The sequence below is a fragment of the Borostomias antarcticus genome (assembly GCF_949987555.1).
Source record: "Borostomias antarcticus genome assembly, chromosome: 17".
In the NCBI taxonomy this organism is placed as follows: domain Eukaryota; kingdom Metazoa; phylum Chordata; class Actinopteri; order Stomiiformes; family Stomiidae; genus Borostomias; species Borostomias antarcticus.
In genome coordinates, this window is record NC_140250.1 from 3,891,160 (window position 1) to 3,909,084 (window position 17,925).

At 46.7% G+C, this 17,925-nt stretch overlaps 1 protein-coding gene across 1 annotated transcript in view; it reads right to left on the reverse strand.

Moving 5' to 3' along the window:
* nrxn2b (neurexin 2b) overlaps nucleotides 1-17,925 on the reverse strand; it is a gene marked incomplete at its 3' end in the record, with an annotated part of 537,657 nt that overhangs the window by 239,878 nt on the left and 279,854 nt on the right. The window contains exons 15-16 of the mRNA XM_084452184.1: nucleotides 7,798-7,971; nucleotides 1,493-1,612 (exon numbers count right to left, since the gene is read on the reverse strand). Coding sequence (XP_084308310.1) covers nucleotides 1,493-1,612; nucleotides 7,798-7,971 — 294 coding nt within the window. The remainder of the gene's footprint in view (nucleotides 1-1,492; nucleotides 1,613-7,797; nucleotides 7,972-17,925) is intronic.

The window sequence follows — 17,925 nt, forward strand, 5'->3', positions numbered from 1 at the left end:
GATTTCGGTTGGGTCCTGCCACAGCGCTATCTCTCAATATGATTTTGGTTGTTTGAAAATGGGAGTTGACCTTCGACTGGCTGCTGGAGAGATCTCACACACCCCTCTCTCTCCACACACACACACACACACACGCACGCTCTAGCTTCCCTGGACGGCTTCCGGGCAACTCCACAGCGGGAGTGCGAAGGTCTACTGCCGGCTTCACGACGAGCACTCCCATATCCAATCTCAAGAAATCAGGATATCAAACTCACCATTTGCCCACGGGCCCCTGGAAGAACGCAGGCATCGGCGTGCCTCTCGTCCCTCTTCCACCCCCTCCTTCTCCCTCTCTATCTCTTTTATGGAACGACGGATCTCGCTCCCTTCATCCCCATCAAGCTGTCGCCGTTATCGCCCGCTCTCTTCATCCAAATCTTCCTGGATCCTCCTTCCGAATCAGTTACTGTCATGGCCAATCGGAATCCCGCTAACTAAAACCAGTTGTCAACAACGAGAACAGCAACAACCAATACTCTCTCTGACTACTCCGCTCGTTGTTAAAACTTGTCAGCGCACAGCGAGGGAGCAATTAAAACAGCTTGTTGCAAGGCTTCACATTGGTTCCCAGTTCTGTTCTATGTTTACCACCTAATAAGTGTACAAAGAATTATGTAAATCATCACCTTAGATCGTGTTTCCTTCCCTACCTACACCATCTTCAAGCTAGCCTGCTGGGGGCTGTTTGAATGCTAACTCTGTTAGCATCACAGTGTTCATACTGTAAGCCTTCAGCAAACAAGCATAAACCCTTGACAAACATCTGCCTGTGCAAACATACCTTCCGCCTGGAGAATATAATTTCATAACAACAATAACAGATTCCTCTTACTAGCGCGTACACCTTTCTGACAGAGAAAGTAGTCGGGAGTAGGAAGACTATCTTCCTTTTTATACTCGGTACGACCTCAAACTATTGAAAGACATTCCGAACCAAAGACCTTGCACCTCCCTGCGGCCATAGTAGCAACTGGGCCCGGGGACGAGGCTGAACAAGCACTTCTCATCACGGCGTGGACCTCTGCTCAGGGCCCTATCATCGGGCCTGAGGGCCACACCTGAGACTGAGCCTGACGCCTGGACCACGGGGCTAGCTGATCACCTCCCATGCTTGGAATTTAGCCGAATATTTTTCTAGGATTTCTTTGTGAATGTTGCTAAAAGATTGCCAATGGACTAAATAAAGGTGTGACCTACTGTATGGTTGCAAAGCCAGTACACTTCCAATGTCCAATGAACAAATGTTGAAACTATGAGGGAAACGTGCCTGAAGGGGAGGTGCAAAAGGTCGTAACGCAACCTCAACACAACCGCAACGTAACATAATGACATTTCTTAATATATTAAACCAACCACTGAAGCAGCTATCTCGGCTTTAAGACCCATTCATTCCAGCCATCCACAACCAACCGTAGCAAAATAGTGAAGCAAGATGGCATCTGTAACTCACGGTCGCTACAAAACGAGCCTCCATAGGACGTCATGGTGCAGTCGCAGGTGAAGCCCTCCCACTGCTGGAGACACACGCCCTGATTGTAGCACGACTCTTCCGTACAGGTGGTGCTAGGTCCTGCAGGGCCCAAGGGAGAACAGGTCCCATGTCAAAGAGTGACCCAGTGTGTGCAGTATATACAATGATCACATAGCCATACCGTGATACAGTACAATACAGAGCTGAGGAACTATTTTATTGATCTCTTAGAACATCTTTAAAAGGATTTTGCACACATTCTCAATTTCTCCTTCTTATCTACAAGATTGTGTGATCCAGAACACGGCCTAATAGGTACAGTGGAATGTGCTCATCTTTTTTATCTTTTCCTTTAAATCATCTTGTCATGAGTTCCCTGAAGAGAAAATAAATGAATATCAACCAGGTGGAAATGTGTATTTTAGGTCCTTTCACAAGTATTTATTTTATTGTTTTGTTTGTGTGTGTGTGTGTGTGTGTGTGGGCGGGGGGGGGGGTATTGTATTCTATGCAAACATCAGTATCTGTAAATGATTTCATCAGGGGTGTTGAGATTGAATTGTGCATTAATTCAAGGCTTGAAAGCGTGTGTGATCTTCAGACGGAGGGCGCATATCTGATAATTAGAATATGGAATGACTGGAGGAAGATTGGCATTAATACAGGTACATGAGTCGTTTTTTTTGTTGTTCTTTTCCCTAGACATTGACGGCTCCGCACATTTAAATTGTCAATTAGAAAATCCACTGTTGTGATTTCTCAGAGGAATCCCTCGCTGTTCCTCTGATAACTTGTTTGCCGGGCTCTTTTCTAAACACAGATGACTCATTCATTTACTGCGATCAGATCACCACAGGGAAGCTAATAATGTTTACCTGGCGTACACTGGCCTTGTTTCAGTACAATGCACATTGAAGTACATTTAATTTAAAATTACGCTAATGTGAATGTGTGGATTTGCGTAACAATGACAAAAACAAGTTCTAACACCTTGAATAAACTTTCAGACACATCTGTTTTGCAATGATCTTTGGGAGTCGATTTATAATAATTGGAGAGCAGATACTATGCCCCAAACAAGTGCCAAACACATTTGAGGAAAATATTCTCATTATAAAGTCAATTAAAAGAATACACTTACAATGGTTCAGTGCCAAATTAATTTGTTGCGGCAGGATGAACATTTTCTATCAACTACTCAAAAATCCGAGTTAAAAACCCCAAATAGTGCTATTCAAAAGTATAACATTTCCACAATGTTTTATTTCCCTTTTTTCAAAATAGCCACCCAATTAGGTGGCTTTATTGTATCAGTTCATGCTTTAATTGCAAGCAGTGCTAATAACCCCATCCATCACTGGTTAACAAAGGACCCCCAGAGCTACTAATTAAACATATTGCCTCTATTATTACTGAAGTCAATCACAATATAACCGCCATCTTGTTCTTCCTGCTGTTATCGATCAACCCCCACAGGACCAAGCTGTGAGTGAAACGGCAAACTTAGTTCGGCGATGGTTTTGGAGAAGGCATAACAATAATCTCTATTAGCAAGTATCGGCAATGAGTAGGGACCAAGTGCTGGTCGTTAATGCTAATGTTTTTAGTGTAGCCTGCCTGAAAGACACACTTCACCCTCTCATGCTGACACCTGTATGCAGAGCTAACAGCTGGGGAGGGAATGGGACATCTGGACTCCCCCCCGTATGTCCCTCCCTCTCTCCTCTCTTTCCTTCACTTCTTTCACTCCCTCCTTCCTCCCACAGTGAGTCAGGGTTGGCTGCAGAGTAAGCGCCGCAAGTCTGGCAGCTCTGGCCGCTGCAGACGCCAGTCGAGGTCAGTCGACCCTCAAGCGCAACGAAGCTCTTCGCTCCGGCCTTGACCCCCGGGGCGGGCGGTCCGGGGGGAGCAGCCGTAACCTTTGTTTGACCCCTTGTCTGCTGCCCGTCCTGACCTTCTCTGGAGGGCCCGGTCGGAGCCAGCGGCTTGGCTCTGGAGGGGGCTGCCCGGTATCACGGCTAAAAGTCTAATAGACGAGTAGAGTCACTTGTGCGAACGGCTCAGTGTGACGTTTTAGCCGTGCTTAAACGTAGAATACACACGCTAAGCGTATAATAGACCCGTTACTTAAACATTTAATAGAACTGTCTCTCTTATCGCCTATATACAGTAGGTTATATAATAACAATCGTTCGACAGTGGCAGGCGCGTGGGCAGCGAGCATTGACCAATTCCAATGCTCGCCCACAAGCCTCCAAGCGAGCGCACCCGAGCAGGGGTATTGCGATACGCGGAGCGCGCCCACTCAGCGCCGTCCGAGTAGCTCCACTCCTGGGCCCGGTTTCGTAAATCAGCCTGAACCCTGTGTCCAGCACCGACATTGCGTTGTGAGAGTTCATGCAGCGATCTATTACACATTTAAACAACTGTGTATTCTACGTTTAAGCGCGGCTAAAATGTCATACTGAGCTGTTCGGCGGTCGGGTGGGGTGCTGCAGGTGGGGGGGTGTGCTTAACTCCTGTACCCATATTTGCCTTCTGGGCTTTTGTTTGTTTGTATCTATATTAGGGATGCACAAAAAATATTGGACAGATAATTATCGGGCCGATATCAGGAATTATGACGTCATACAGATAAATCTGATAACGTTAAGAATAGCTCAGATAAAAGTTTAAAAAAAGCCCAGATAATAAAGTGTGATTGCGTAGCTTGCGAGTACTGTATTGTATGATTAGGAAGAGGTCTGTTTGATTTCTCTCTTGGCTCTGCCTGGTTTGTCTGTACTATGATGTGGATGGATTGGGAAGAGGGAAGTTTTTTTCTTTTGAGACAAATCAAGCGTTCCCTTTCTCCTGCCTGTGCCGTAAACGGCCTGTCGTAAACTTCCCCTGTAGAGAAGCTCTGTGTAAATAAACACTTTACTAATGGTAATGTTTACATTTGCTATTCATTTGAAAGAGAGAGATTTGTTTCCATTAATTTATGGAGCACAACAACCTAGCATCTGCACTGAATTGTTTATCTGCTAAGAAGAGTGATTCACTAGTTCATTCACTGTTCAGGGAAATACAGAAGACTCGGACCAGTTTATTTGAAAAAAAAAGACAGAGACAGAACTGTTCTTGGTTTTTGTTTTGTTAATAGTAGTGATGATATTTGGTTAGGACAAAGCTGATGTTAAATCCACCTTTGTTTACCAGTCTTTCTTACCTCCAGGTGTGCAAAAACTACAGGCGAATCTAAATTTTAAAATGAACTAGGGCTGCGAGCAGCAGTGAGCGGGCCCTCGCACCCCATGCGTGTCGGGGTGCTGCGCCGTTAAAGGCTGTGCTATTTCGGTGTGCAGTACTGAGAGAAACTTCCTGTCACCAGTAGGTGGCGCTCTAGGCGTGACTCAATACCGAAGCATAGATGTGTTCAGGACAGTACCTTGATGAAGCGTGAGAAATGTTGAGTAAATCGGATAACGTATGTAGGAGTTATGAGGACTTCCTGTTCCACCAGTAGGTGGCGCTGTAAGTGTGACTCAATACCGACACATAGATGGGTTCAGAAGGCCACCTTCATGAAGCATCAGCAATTTGGTGCAAATCGGATGATGTATGCAGGAGTTATGAGGACTTCCTGTTTCACCAATAGGTGGCGCTATACGTATGACGCAATACTGACACATAGATGTGTTCAGGACAGAACCGTCATGAAGCGTGAGCTATATCGGACAAATTGGATAATGTATGGAGGAGTTATGAGGACTTCCTGTTTCACCAATAGGTGGCGCTATAAGTATGACGCAATACTGACACATAGATGTGTTCAGGACAGAACCGTCATGAAGCGTGAGCTATATCGGAAAATTGGATAATGTATGGAGGAGTTATGAGGACTTCCTGTTTCACCAATAGGTGGCACTATAAGTATGACGCAATACTGAAACATAGATGTGTTCAGGACAGAACCGTCATGAAGCGTGAGATATATCGGACAAATTGGATAATGTATGGAGGAGTTATGAGGACTTCCTGTTTCACCAATAGGTGGCGCTATAAGTATGACGCAATACTGACACATAGATGTGTTCAGGACAGAACCGTCATGAAGCGTGAGATATATCGGACAAATCGGATAATGTATGGAGGAGTTATGAGGACTTCCTGTTTCACCAATAGGTGGCGCAATAAGTATGACGCAATACTGACACATAGATGTGTTCAGGACAGAACTGTCATGAAGCGTGAGATATATCGGACAAATCCGATAATGTATGGAGGAGTTATGAGGACATCGTGTTTTATGGCGAAATGTCAAACTTTGGCGGGGCGCCACGGCAAGGGTGTTTGGTGAAAACTCAATTTTTTTGATAACTTTTGATCACAAAGGTCTTAAGATGAAGCTGACCCGATATGAAGTTGATCGGATGAAATCTGTAGGAGGAGTTCGTCGAAGTACGAGGCATGGAAATGGTCAAAACAAGGACAAAATGGCACATTAAGAGCAAAATGGCGGACTTCCTGTTGCATGTTGGGTATAGCTCCAAGAGACATTTAAGTGTGGCTCGATGAAATACATATGCCCTCCGAATTTCGTTCGCCTACATCAAACTGAAAGGTGGGGCTCGCCATTTTAAATTTTCCAGGGGGCGCTCTTGAGCCGTTTTGCCACGCCTATTTCCGGCACCCATGAATTATCAAATTTTTCACCGGGACTGACGTATCTGCAAAGTTTCATCCGTTTTCATCGATGTTTAGGCCGCCAAAAAGGCATTTGTTTTGGAAGAAGAAGGAGAAGGAGAAGAAGGAGAAGAAGGAGAAGAAGGAGAATAATCCTTCGAAATACAATAGGGCCTCGCACCGCCAGTGTGCTCGGGCCCTAATAAATATAAATATATTATTGGTTATCGGTATCAGTCTTGAGAAACAGGAAGTTATCAGTATCGGTATCGGCTTAAATAATATTGTGCATCTCTAATCTATATGATACTTGTAGTGTGAATCAGAATCTCAAATGCCATACATAAATTAGGTCATTTCTCCTCATAATGACACTATACCATACACATTTTGTGACGTGTGACAGTAATATCACCTGCTGCTATGCTAGTATGATATTATCAGTCTTAACTTTTGGTGTACACTCTAACCTCAGAATCTGATGGGGTTTGTGGTCCAGTTCACATTGACCCTCAGAACCTGGAGGAGACCTTCAGTGCCAGGGGATCACATGTATGTTACCTACCAGCATCACACAGTGAGACATAGCTCATCATTATCTCGTAGCTCCTATTATCATGGACTGGGGTGCCCATGGGAGTCAATGCGATAGTTTAATGCCGTTTTAATCGGTGTTCAAAGTGAAATAATTGTGGCGCGTGACTCCAGGCGGGTAATAATCTGGTAGGAGTGACAGCGGTGGTGCCGCTGTAGCCACCCGGCCGCCAGGCTGGACCTCTGGGAAATCAGTGTCGCTCCCTCTCTCTCTCTCTTTCTCTCTCTCTCCGACACTACGGTATATACGCCACCGAGGCGTGGAGCGCTGTTAGCCACCGCCGGCAGGCGTCGTAAACACAATTAACGGCCCGTCGCAGATGCCAAGCGCCAGTGTCACACCCGGCAGCCAACTACTAGCTCCTGAGCACCCCACCCACACACACACACACACACACACAAACAAGAAGAACCTTCTCTGGGCGCCGAATGCAATATTGATCAACCAGGAGCACTACTGGGGTTTTTGGCGGGGGAAGGGGAGGGGGGTTAAGATGAGCCACTGACAATAGCGTCGGTGTGGTAAGAGAGATACCTTCTTTCTCTCATGCAGGTTTTATGGCGCAATAGACGGGATATACTAGCGGAGAAGAGGGGAGACAGTAAAGAGTGCCCAGGGCTCTGCGGCTGAACGAGGTGGAGGAGCGTATATCAAGGAGAAGCATCCCCAGGAAGGAGCGGGTGAAATATAAACCGCCCGTTCACCCGAGGGGACCGAAGTTATGTTCATAATGAGGCTGTGGTAGGAAGGAAAGTTGAAGGAAAGGTTTGGAGCCGAGGGTTGAATAACAATCCCAGATGGGCTATTTATCTGAGTTGATGCTTTTGTCTGGTGTCATTTTGTGCATAGTTGGTCCCAAAATTAATATCGCAGCATAAAATAAAGCAAAAACTGATATTATATAACCAGGAGATGAGATTGGCCCTGTTTTTCTGGCGCCGTGTCTCGGATGTCAGGCAGGCGAGTTGGATCGCGTCCTCCCTGCCGTTTGTGCGTCGGCCGACGTGATTGGCCAGCTCACCGTCGCAGCCTCGTTCCACCTGGCCCACCCTGTGGAGAGCGTCGGCGATCAGGTCCGGCAGTCTCCCGTTGAGGTCCACGGACGCCAGGCAGCCCTGGTAGCCGTCCTTGGACGCTATCAGTTTGGGCAGACCGCCGTACATGGTCTTCGTCACGCCACCGATGTACAGCTCCCCTGGAAAACAACAAACACAATCCATATTAGACAGTACAGTAAGCTTACAGTACATGAAGGAATCTTGAATCTTGATGTTGGTGTGATGGTTGATATGAACATAATATACAACGCAATGAGAGATCCTAAATGTAATTCCAGAGGATCAGAGTCACTGTTACACACTCCCAATAAACATCTGTTACACACTCCTAATACACATCGACTATACACTCCTAATAAATCTATTTTACACCTCACAATACACATCTGTTACACACTCCCAATACACATCTGTTACACACTCCTAATACACATCGACTATACACTTCTAATAAATCTCTTTTACACCCCACAATACACATCTGTTACACACTCCCAATACACATCTGTTACACACTCCCAATAAACATCTGTTACGCACTCCCAATAAACATCTGTTACACACTCCCAATAAACATCTGTTACGCACTCCCAAAACACATCTGTTACACACTCCCAATACACATCTGTTACACACTCCCAATACACATCTGTTACACACTCCCAATATGCATCTGTTACACACTCCCAATACACATCTATCTGCAAGGATAAAACTATGACGGGGGAAAGCATGAACTACTCTTGAGGACTTTCTATCCTCCTCTCTTTTTCACTTTCCTCTCTCTCCTTCTCTCCTTCTGTCCCATGGTCCCTCTCTGCCCCCCCCCCCCCTCCTCTCCCTCTCTCTCGTCTCGTTAATAACTACAGCTACTCCTTCGCCCACAAAGCAGGTGAGACGCTGGCACATGGGATCGGAGGAGACAAGATCATCACGGCAGGAACAGCTGTTGAATCAGGTGGCGTCCCGTCTACAACGACAGCTGCGATGTAGAGGAACGCTAAAGTGACTTGGACATGTCGTGGGGCGCAGGGTGCCCCAGGGACCGGGAAAAGAGCTCATGGTTATGGAATGAAGTGCCGCTTGTCTTGCCTGACATGATTCATAGAATGGGTTAAGGTGCTGGGGTGGGGGAAATGGTATCAAAATACAAACGCAAACTAAAGCTGACTGAGAGAGCATAAAATCTAACCAGTGATCTTGGACTCAGCTGTGTTCTAATTTAGAGCAGGAATGATCTGTCGAGGTTTGATTTGTAAGACTTTGAGCAAGCCGTGCTTAAAATGCCAAACTGATTCAGAAAATGTTGATATTGGTGAAATCCAGTGATTGATTTAAAGTGCATTTGGTTATATATAATTATTTGGTTATTATTGTGTTTTGTACTATAAAATGTACCTTAACCAAAATGTCATACAAAGATCATAAAATAATGGATGGACCAGCATTGATTTAAACATAACACAGTCACCATACGGGCAGCAAACTCATAACAATGAGGGTTTTTTTTTTCTTTTCTTTTTTTTTTTTGTGACTTCGAATCAGACGTTTGGACTTAATGCCTTAAAGGCTCAAGTACTATGTGTGAAGTGGACTGAATACCAACATGACAGTTGAAAGTCCTGTTCCTGAAACCAATGTATGCATGACACTTCATAGTTCACAGTCAACACTAGGAGGCATTGCAATCAATACCATGCATTGATTAAAGACATTACTGACTCACTGATGCACTGGAGTGGTTGAAAAGAAGAATCAGTTTGCAGAATATGAATTTATATTCTGCAGCAGACACTCCAGAGAGTGCATACAATGCAGTTTTAGAAAAGTTGGAGACATCTTTTGAGCTTGAATTGGCTGACTGTACACATTGCGTTGACTATAGAGAAGGATAAGAATATGTTAATTGTAATGCGACAGTAAAAAGTATTTTTTCTGAAGGAAAAGGATGGAGGATATACAGGTATGTACTTTCTCTTCACTGAGCAGTTCATCGTTTCATTTCTGCTGGCTTCATACATTTTTAGGGAGTGTAATGGATTTCAACTGATCTAGTCAAAAAGGATTTACCAAGATTCGCTCAAACAGGTTAGGTCTGGTTTATTCAGAAAACATACGAGCGCAAGGACTTCCGGACAACGCACATGAGTGGTATCCCAAGAAGTGCCGCCCCCTGGTCTTGCGCTGCCTTATATTCAAGCAAAACACAGGTATGGCACTCCGGGATGTGATTGGCTAACCCAATGTACGTCATTTTAAATGGCAGGTGTCATCAACAGTGGTCGAGCATACAGACATGTGACATGAGAAAAGGCGGTAGTTTCTAAGAGGGACAAAGGGGCAAAGGGACAAAGGATGGTTATTCTGGAGTAGACAGATTTCTAGGTGTGTGGACCTCCTGGAGGTTATCCTGTCATGAATGAGGTTAGCACAGCTATGTGAAAGGTTGAGGGAGGTGGTGAATCACAAAAGTAGGTGATGAAACTATAATTTCTATAAAAGGAGCTGGGTTTGTGCTTTTTGAGAACATGACTACAGGTTTTTGGTCATGCTTGGAAGAAGGTGTGAGAAGGTTGGTTTGTGATTCGGGTGGGCTGTGTGAGTAAGCAGGTGAGTTGGTCTGTGCGTGGGCTGTCTCAGTGGCCAGTGGAGTGATGAATGGTAGCAGGCTGTAGGGCTCTACCAAAGGGGACCAATTACCCACACTGGGAGGCGGCAGGAACTTCCTCTGCACTGTAACGACCTCTCAGGGGCCCCTGGGTGGGGCCGCACTGCGTCAAACTAGACAGAGGGCTTCTGGGATATTGTCCCGGGATGGGAAAATGAGAGAGCCCACTCAGCAACCACTGCTTTTTTTACTGACTTAAACCTTAATGAAGTATAGTTAGTTAGTTAGTTAGTTAGCTAGTTAGTTAGTTAGTTACTGTAGTTAGTTAGTTTATCTTTGACTTATCTTATCTTAGACTATTTGACACTTTTTAATTTTATTTATTCATTTATTATCTTTGCTACTGCATGAAACCACCCCCTGTTTAAGTTTAGTTATGTATACAAGTACAAATGTATTGGTACCGGTAAAATTATTATCGTTTTATATCCAAATAATAAAGTCTAATTCTTTAGATGAACCTTAACATAAGAAAACCATTACCCAAGTTAACACTGAATTACATTATCACTAAAAGCAACATTTCCTACAGTGGCTTCAACTTGTTCTTCTCTAACCTCCTATTAAAGTCGAAATAATCCACTCTCTCCCCCTCGGTGCCTTTCCAAGGACAGGAGTATGAGCCATTTATCTTTAGACAGTCTATTACAAGTCCTTCACTCCCTCTCTGGTCCCCGCTAAACCTTGTTTGTGTTCCTCTTAGCTTCTCTCCGCAGCAGAAGAGCATATTAGTCTTCCGAGCTAAGCGCTTATGCTTGCTAATTGACACAAATTGAAGGGCTTTAGGTACGGAGTGACAGAACACGTTCCAAATCGCTTGTCACCATGGCACCAGGCATCAGCTAGGAAAAATCAGTCAGGATCTCTAATCAGAGAGTGGATTTTGTTCTAACATATTAGTAAGAATTGTTTTTTTTCTAATCTACTGTATTTAGATAGGCTAGTCTGCTCGAACATAAGTCTCTTTCACAGAGACGAAAGAGAGTTTTTAAGAGCACATAAAAATGGCAATATGCTAGTATATTATATATATATATATATATGCTTCACTGCAGACACCAGTACAATACGCCGTATAAAATGACAGTGGTGCGGAGCATGTTGCGGCTCGGGTGTTATTAAATTATGCTTTAATGAGTTGTTTTGTGTCACATGCATTTCCTGTTGCTTCAATATGTTCCTAATTGTGTGACAGGTTGTTTGATTAGCATACAGAGTTGGGAATACACATATTAATCATTTTTATAATGATGATGGTTGATCACTATTCACACAGAAGTGTTTTTCTGATGTTGCACTCTTTCAAAAGCTGTTAAGTAATATTAGCTGCTAGAAATGGCCTTGGCAGAATAAAAGATATATTTTAAAAGGAAGTGTATTAATGCCACTGAAGCGCACAGTTCTGCTGTGTTCAGTAGCACTCTCTTTCTTACACACATGACCTGGGTGTCCTTCGTCTGTTGTGCTACAGTACACACACACACACACACACACACACACACACACACACACACACACACACACACACACACTCTCTAGATTCCTGTTCTTACACATCCCATTTGTGAGTGCCCCTACATAATAGAGTTCCTGTTCAAATTACTTGCATGGGTTACTTGCTGTGTCCTCCAAGGTAGAAGGTGTGTGTGTGTACGTGTGTGTGTGTGTGTGTGTGTATGTACGTATATGCGTGTGCGTGTGTGCGCGCGCGTGTGTAGCATGTACTTCATCCTATCCACTTTATGCTGAAGTCGCAGTGGGAGTTACATGGTCTCTAATGGCCTCTGTGGACCCTACTGGATGGAGCGTTTCCAGAGGCAGGTTCATAATGGGGTCGGCAGGGAGGCTGTAACCTAGAGACAGGGCCACCAGCGCCCTGCACTACGAAACAGGATGACGGCGTCAGCGCGATAACTTTAGGTTCAAGTCTGGTTTATCCATATCACAAAGGTGGATCACTTTGCACCGCGCTATATCGACATGGTAACTTATGCTGCCGAGCTAACGATTTAAGTTCCAGATTACGGATCAAAACGTATGAAGCACTGTCCGCTGACTGGTCAGTTCACTTGTAAAATGGCGTTGGCCGTTAAGATCCCATATGGAACTTCCAGCACAAAGCACATTCACACCATAGGTAATATTTTGCCAGCTTTCCTTCCTGCCTTTGACAGTAGCAACTGTGTTGCGTCTGAATAATATAGTTAATATTTCTTTAATATTGCTCCTCTTGTGTACAATGTGGTGGACGGAGCTTGGAGCATGGCCTTGTCCAAATATCCATACTAAGGTTGCGATTGGTCATTTCGTGCAAATACCTCCCCTTTTACCGTGAACGCTCTTATAGCTTGATTGGACCAGCTGGGTCGACTTAACGAGTTGACAGGCACCCAGGAGACCTCAAGCAGCCATGCTGAGGAGAGGCCACGCCCTCTGTGGACCCGGGTGGGACCGCTGCTCGTCTGGGAGTTTGTGCTCTTCTCCATGGGCGTGAGAGAGGTTCACCATAGGGGTGCAGCTGCTTGTTCTAGCAGGCTCTCCTTCATACATGCGTGCACACGCACGCACGCACGCACACACACACACACACACACACACACACACACACACACACACACACACACACACACACACACACACCTTATCTTTTAACCATTCTCGGTGTGTGTGTGTATGTCTCTCTCTCCCCCTTTTCACTCTCTTACTCTCCCTACCTCTCTTTCCCTCTCTCTCCCTCTCTCTCTCTCTCCGTCTCTTTCCCTCCCTCCCTCCCTCTCTCTCTCTCTCCCTCTTTATCTCCCTCCCTCTCCCTCCTTCTCTCTCTCTCTGTCTCTATCTCTCTCTCTCTTGGGAGACCGTCCCTGATGTGATGGAGAGGGGGACACGGTCATTTTAATACACAAGTGGGTCCCCGCCACAACGCCCTCCGTCAGGGGGACATTTATTGGGCAGAGCTGTCAGGGGGAAGAGCTCGGCCAATCAGACGCTGGGGATTTATGACTGACGGGGGACTCGGCCACTGGCGGAGTGTTTTAAATCAACCTCCCCCCTCCCCTCTCGCGTCTCCTGTCCGCGCATCATTTGGCTGAAGGCCATCATCACTGTCGTCACACTGGCTAATGTGCTGCTCTGCCCTGAGCTGTGGTCTAACATAACACATGAAACGGCCATTTTGTTCCCTCTTAACGACACTACAAAATCAATTACTTTTAAGGTAATAATGACTTGGATTTTCTTTTCGTTTCTCTCCTTTTTGTGTTCTTGCGGAGATGAGGACGAAGGACACAACAACAAGGGGAAAATAAAAATAAAGATAGTTGTTGTTGTTGTAGTCATCGGGAATGTTGTCCTTCTTGAAACACTAGCCCACCGGCGCGGGCCCGATCCGATCGCGCTTTCAAACGGCCATCGCTGATTTGAGGGTGTTATGATAGTTCACGTTCGAGCGCACGAACACACGCAGACACACACACACGCACGCGCACGAAAGTGAAGCAGTCAGCAGGTGATGAGATGAGGATGGAGGGATGGAGGGGTGGAGGGAGGAGGAGGAGGAGGAGGAGAGGGAGAGGGGTGAATGTGTGTGTGTGTGTGTGTGTGTGTGGGGGGGGGGGGGTCAGCCAAAGCTGTGAGTAATGGCGTAGTAAATTGCGCCGGACGACAGGTCGGTAGAGAGAACGCAGGGACACGCCGCTTACCTGGAGAGCGTTGAGATGGGGGGTGGGCACGAGGTTTACGGTGTCACCGGGCGCGATCCGGACGGCGAACGTTCGCGCGCGCTCTCGGAGATACTCACTGGATCTGACGCTCGGACAGATCCGCGGCGCGCGGCGTGCGGTGCGTTTGACGCCATTATGCAAATGCGTGCGAGGTCTGCCTCGGTGCATCTTGGTCATCTGCTGAAATCTCATCCTCCTATCCTTTCGTTTAGTACTTGGAATTGGAGCGAGACCAGGTGGAAATCGGGGCGATTTCATTAAAGATGAAATACAACAGACACACACAGCCATACATATTAATAATCGCTCTCTCCCTCCCAACTCTCTCTCTGTCTCGCTTTCTCTTACAAAACACGTACATTTGGTTGTAGAATATTCATTCTGCAGTGAAATGCGGACATGAAGAGGTTGAATGCTAAACAGAAACGACGTCTCCTTTCGCTTTCAGAATAGGGACATTAGAGACGAAATTGGTTCCGCTCTCCTTTCAAGATATGTACAGTATTTCACTGTGTGTGTGTGTGGTGTGTGTGTATATATAGAGAGATTTGTGTGTGCGTGTGTATATTTGTGTGTGTTTATGTGTGTTTATATTTGTGTGTGTGTATATATATCCGTGTGTGTGTGTGTGTGTGTGTGTGAGTGTGCGTGCGTGCGTGTGTGTGTGTACTGTCTAGTGGGCACGCGGTATGCGATCCGCCAACCTCGGCGGCCTTTGAAACCATGTCAAGTCGCCTCTGGGAGGAGTTAGCCATCCTTCCTTTCCATAGGGGACACATTCACACTCCACTCCTCCCCTGCAGTGAGCAGACCACACACACGCTCCCTATACGAGCGGAGAAGAGGAGGAGGGAGGGAGGGAGGGAGAGAGGGAGGGAGGGAGGGAGAGCTACATTGCGCTCACATGAAGGCGTGGTCCTGACATTGTAGAAATTACATTTCCTCCCTACAGTATAATGGAACAGGCAATAAACCCTCTCTCGGCTCACGCGTACGTGTGTGTGTGTGGGTGTGTGTGTGTGTGTGTGTGTGTGGCATTGCAGGATGAAAAGGACAGTGTCTTTTACCTTGCCGCGGCGGTTCTCCTCTTTGATTGGATGGACTCTTGAGGGGGGTGGGGCGAGGTGGTAAGAACCAATGGGGTTTAGCGTGCGCCACTGACATGATTTCTGACCCGGCGGAACGGCCGTTGCTACGGTATCGCGGAAAGGGTTTCTGGTACACACGACCAGATGGACTAAAACGTACACACACACCATCCTGCGCACGCTACACACACGTAAACCACACCCATAGACAGCCTGAAGGCGGCGTCCGCACAAGTGAATTGGGGAGAGACGCACGCACCCGCCCCCCCCCCCCAAAACGCGGCCTGCCTGTCTCTCTCCCACTGGAGGACGGTCGATAGCCATTAAGGCAGAGTCGGCGTGATCGATGGCGGGCCAATTTGCGCTCCCTCCCCCCCCCCCCCGCTTACTGAGACGCGTGAAACGTGCCCGCCTCTGGGACTCGGCCCAATCATCTACCGCCGCTACGACCGTTAACGGGCAGCCGGGCTAGCGTTCGCCCCCTTTGATCTCCCGCCGATGACTGCGAGATGAGTGTCTCGGCAGCAGAAGGGCGGGAACGAAGGTTTGTGATTGAACGCGCTTTGACGACGGCAGCGCATTCCGATTTCAAACCGTCGGCATTTCGCATAATTATTTACGTAACACTTATGCGCTTGGTTCGACAACCGGCACAGGGGCGGATGCGCTGCTCGTGCTCTCGGTGTACGTCGGATGCGCTGAACCTGCAGCTTGATCGTGTGACCAGCAGGCGGCGCCACCCTCAGACCGCAACGTTCGGAGCATACACGGCGCCGCTGCGGTACTTAGTCTTTGCGCTTTGGTGCATAAAATTAGGCTACCTCTGTGTTATTGACTGCTTTAAATGATGACTGGTGTGGTACAGTATAATTTGGCTGGTAGTCACATTCACTGCTGTCGATGGTTTGAGCGTGATGATCGCAGCGGTCATCGGCTACTGCGTCTTATTTGGAAGGGCACAGATCGCGGTGCCAATCGCACCCGTTCAGTCGTTGTAGGCGATCCCTGGCATCCATTCATTTTCTAAAGCAAATTGTTTTTAGGAGCATGTCGTGACGAAATGACGCCTAAAACGGGCGCTAGCATGTTAGTACATCTGCCCCTTAGAGAGTGAACGTTATTGAACATATTAGGGTGCCGTTCTGAAGAGTGAACCTCATTGCATGTCTCTATCTCTGTGTGTGTGTGTGTGTGTGTGTGTGTGTGTGTGTGTGTGTGTGTGTGTGTGTGTGTGTGTGTGTGTCATAACCACAGTGCAATATGTATGGCGCATTTGTTTGGTGTACAGTATGTGGGGGATGACTGTGGTTTTGTCATTTTGTATTTTCTAATTGTTTGTATTTGTACGTGCTAATAAACAATTAACAACATAAACAAAGAGCAGCTGCTTTCGTAAAGCGTGGACATCTCACCTCAAAACAGACGCACGCTTCACGCCGCAGTTTCCATACACAAAACAGAACCCGTAACCCGGCTCTCCTCGCCCATCTCCTTCCTGGTTTTTGTGCGGAGCTCCCGCGTTTCCCTCGACTCTCCCACCAACGCATGAATCGTAAAAAGGTGCAACTCGCCCACGTCAGCTCCTCCGGGCTGGCAGAACGTGGTTTTGGTCGTTAGCGGTCGGTTCGGTACGTATCGCGCTACGCCAGAGCGTTAACGGTGAATTTGTTTAGCGCGGCCAGAACTACAGTATCTCCACGCCTTGTTTTGTTCTGTGCCAGCGCTGGAGAAAGGTCTGGATTCATTCACCATCCAGAGATAGAGGAGAGGTCGGGGGGGCTGGACACTAATCGTCTTCGGCGGTCCAGTTGCTAGGCTGTTGTCGTTTCACATAGTCTGAATTGAATTGAATTGGCCTGACAAGGTGTTCCATCGTCACTGATTGGGCTGTAATAAACTAATGACTGGGCTTATCTCCCAACTAGGACATCCGGTGAGTCAGACTAACGTTGAATAACAGATTAGGGGCCGATTCTGGAGAGAGAGAGCATTATAGCATGGGTCCTCCTGGCACATCGACCCTTAGAAGTAACACTTGCATTGTAAATTTACTAATGATTATAGGGCAGGATGAGGCTTTAGTCTGGCAATGAAGATATTTTAACACTAGTGATTACGCTTCCAGCAATTCTGCAGACGCCATTACAGAAAGGTTAGGGATCGTTTGTGAAATAGCGTCATGGAGAGAAAGGATCACATTAAACACGTTGCTTGTGAAGCCATACCGCCACACTTTTAAAGGGCCAATAATTGCTTCCTACTCAATAGGTCAGGATAAATTGAAAAATCTAATCTGGGAGACACACAGCTGTGGTTTTCTGAGGGGGGGTGGGGGTTGGGGGGGTAGGGGGGTGGGGGGTTGGCGAGGGCCAGTATCGCCATGGCGGGTACATCCTTGCCGGCCAGCCCGCGGAACAATCCGCTTCCCTTGAGGGAGATAATGTGTTCCAGTCGGTCATGTCACGTGTGTGTATTAGAAAATGGAAGCGGCGCTATTCACCGTCCTCTGAAAGGCGCTCGTATGTGGAAATATATTCCTCCAGCATCAACTGTGGCTCCGTTCCAGAGAGAACTCGGCCTCGGTGAAGAAACTCAATGGCAATGGCTAGCGTTAGC